The sequence below is a fragment of the Salpingoeca rosetta genome, assembly GCF_000188695.1.
Source record: "Salpingoeca rosetta unplaced genomic scaffold supercont1.13, whole genome shotgun sequence".
In the NCBI taxonomy this organism is placed as follows: Eukaryota; class Choanoflagellata; order Craspedida; family Salpingoecidae; genus Salpingoeca; species Salpingoeca rosetta.
Genome location: NW_004754921.1, coordinates 166,057 through 168,556, shown reverse-complemented (window position 1 = coordinate 168,556; position 2,500 = coordinate 166,057). Strand labels below are relative to the sequence as shown.

At 53.4% G+C, this 2,500-nt stretch overlaps 2 protein-coding genes across 2 annotated transcripts in view; both read right to left on the bottom strand.

Annotated features, from left to right (window-relative positions):
* Positions 1-946, bottom strand: part of PTSG_05467 (uncharacterized protein) — a 2,136-nt gene extending 1,190 nt beyond the window's left edge. Inside the window, exons 1-2 of the mRNA XM_004993280.1 lie at positions 313-946; positions 1-24 (exon numbers count right to left, since the gene is read on the bottom strand). The exon at positions 1-24 is cut by the window's left edge and continues 1,190 nt beyond it. Coding sequence (XP_004993337.1) covers positions 1-24; positions 313-398 — 110 coding nt within the window. The 5' untranslated portion in view covers positions 399-946. The remainder of the gene's footprint in view (positions 25-312) is intronic.
* Positions 947-2,190: 1,244 nt separating this feature from the next.
* PTSG_05466 (uncharacterized protein) overlaps positions 2,191-2,500 on the bottom strand; it is a gene marked incomplete at its 3' end in the record, with an annotated part of 2,233 nt that continues 1,923 nt past the window's right edge. The window contains exon 2 of the mRNA XM_004993279.1: positions 2,191-2,294. Within this exon, the coding sequence (XP_004993336.1) occupies positions 2,191-2,294 (104 nt within the window). The remainder of the gene's footprint in view (positions 2,295-2,500) is intronic.

Genomic DNA, 2,500 nt, shown 5'->3' with positions numbered 1-2,500 from the left:
TAGGTCACCTCGGTCAGGTTGAGGCTGCGGATGCATGCAAAGTAAAAAGTGCGGGCGCATGAGTGAGTGAAGGGAGGCACACAGAAGGGGTGTGTGTGTGTTGTCTTGTGTTGTCATGTGTGGCGTGTAGTAACAGCAACCACAGCCACAATCATCCTATCGCCATCAGAGCATCATCACCACGACCACCTCAGCAACTCGCGAGTGTGTTGGTGCCACTCGCTCTCCCTCTCCCTCTCCCTCTCTCTCTCTCTCTCTTCCGCTCGCCATGAGCACACACACACACACATACACACACACGAGGGTACACACCTGTGAAGGCAGTTCGCGTTGGCGGCAGGGGCAATGGTGACGAGCGCTGCAACAGCAGCGACGAGGATAGCAAGCATCTTTGCCATTGTGGAAGCTGTGCTGGTGAGGGACGTGGTGGGTTCTTCTTGTGGTTGGTTGGTTGGTTGGCGATGCGGGAAGAGAAGGAAAGTGTGGAGGCGGTTATTGCTCGGTGGCCACACACACGCGCACTCGGTGGATGATTTGATTGATTGATGATGGGTGCTGGCGGGTTGTTGTTGTTGTGTGTGTGGTGGTGTGTGGTGGTGATAGTGACGGGGGAGGGGAGCGTGTGTGTGCGTGTGGTGGAAAGAAAATGGGGCTTCCGTTGAGAGAGAATTGGTTGCCCTGTGGCTGGCTGGCTGACCAACGAGCGACTGATGAGGGAAGGGAGGCAAGCAAGTGATTTGATTGTTTGCGTGTGTGTGGTTTGTCCGTTGTGGTCGCTGTGCATGTGCGAGTGAATGTGTGGTTTGCCGTTGCAGCGCTCGTGTAAGCGTGCGTGCAAAACATCAGAAGAAGGAAGAAGAAGAAGAACGTTGTGCCTGTTAACAGAGGCTGGCTCGCTTCTTTGGGGAGCTTGGTTGGGATGGCACTTTGTTGACTGTTATTTTGCTGTGCGTGGAGAAGGCGCACGTTGGCGAGCAGATGCCAAGGTCGGCGGTGCTGTTGTGCAGCGCAGCGGCGGTATGCATTGTTGTGTGGTGGTGTGGCTGCAACGGCTTCGGGCCCTGACCAATGCAAACGCTGCACAAGTTTTTTCAACGAACGGTACCACAACGCCACGCGAACGCCACCCTTGTGTTCGCAACACTGCCTCGTATCCGGACCAAACGCTGTTGCGTGATTGGTCAGGGTGTGTTGCGATGTGTGTCATTGAGCGGATCAGTGGCGTGATTGCTTGCATGCATACAATCAGTGCAAATCATCCAGCAAAAATCTTACTCGCAGCTCACTGCATCCATGCAACAGCACAATTTGGGTAGTTTTGGTATGCACCACACGCACGCACGGTTGTTGGCTGTTTCTGGCTGTGAGTGCGCGTTTGTGTGCTGGCGTTTGTCTGCGTCCTCCTCTTGTCTCCCTTTCCATCCATTCATTCATTCGTTGGCATGAGGTGCGAGGACGGGCGATGCATGATGTGATGATGCCTCCACGCATGCATGCCTGTAGTAGTCATGTCATGTGTTACTTCAGCGTACATGCAAGGCACGAAGGAGGTGAAGTAAGACAGGAAGCTGCCATGTGTTTTGTATGTATTGTTTTGTTGCCAGAAGCGAAGGACGCGAAGGACGTGAAGAAAGCGCGCGTCAATACTTGTTGTGCTGTCAGTCAGCATGGTCTGCAGGAAGACGGAGGACAGAGCAACACGAAGGAACAAGGCAAAAGGCAGAAGGAGAGCACACGCACACAACACGCATACTTACACACACACACACACACACACACACACACACACACACCATGGACGGAAGCAAGAGCCTGTGGCAGCACATGGCTCACATACATAAACGGCAAGGAAGGCAAGGAGGCAAAGGGGCACAGCAACAGACAGCTCACACGTCGCAAGACATCCGTGGTCAACACGACAAAACAGAGCGGCAAAGAGGGAGCCAGAGAGGACAACGGACAGACAGACAATCATATACACACAGAGCGACGGACAGACGGACAGATTGACACACACACACACACAGACACACAGCGACGAACATACAGTACACAGACACCGACATACACAGACACAGACACCGACACACAGCGACGAACATACAGCACACAGACACATACACACACACACACACACACACACACACACACACACACCACCCACACACACACACAGCACACTCGAGACTACTAAACGTCTTGGACCAGCTCGCCCAGGTCAACCTGCAGCCTCTTCGACTTGAGTTCCAGCACGCCCTCAGGCATAGGCAGCTTCTCCCATTCCGCAAGCATGACTGTACACAAAACATGAGATAGGGGAGGATATGTGCGGATGTGTGTGGAATGTGTGGATGTGTGCGAGATGTGTGTGGATGTGTGTGGATGTGTGGCGAGCGGAGACAGAGTTAACACAACACAACACAACACCTTGAAGCGAAAATGAAAAAGACTCTCACGACTAGGGGGGGGATGAAGAGAACACACACGTGCGAGCATAGAG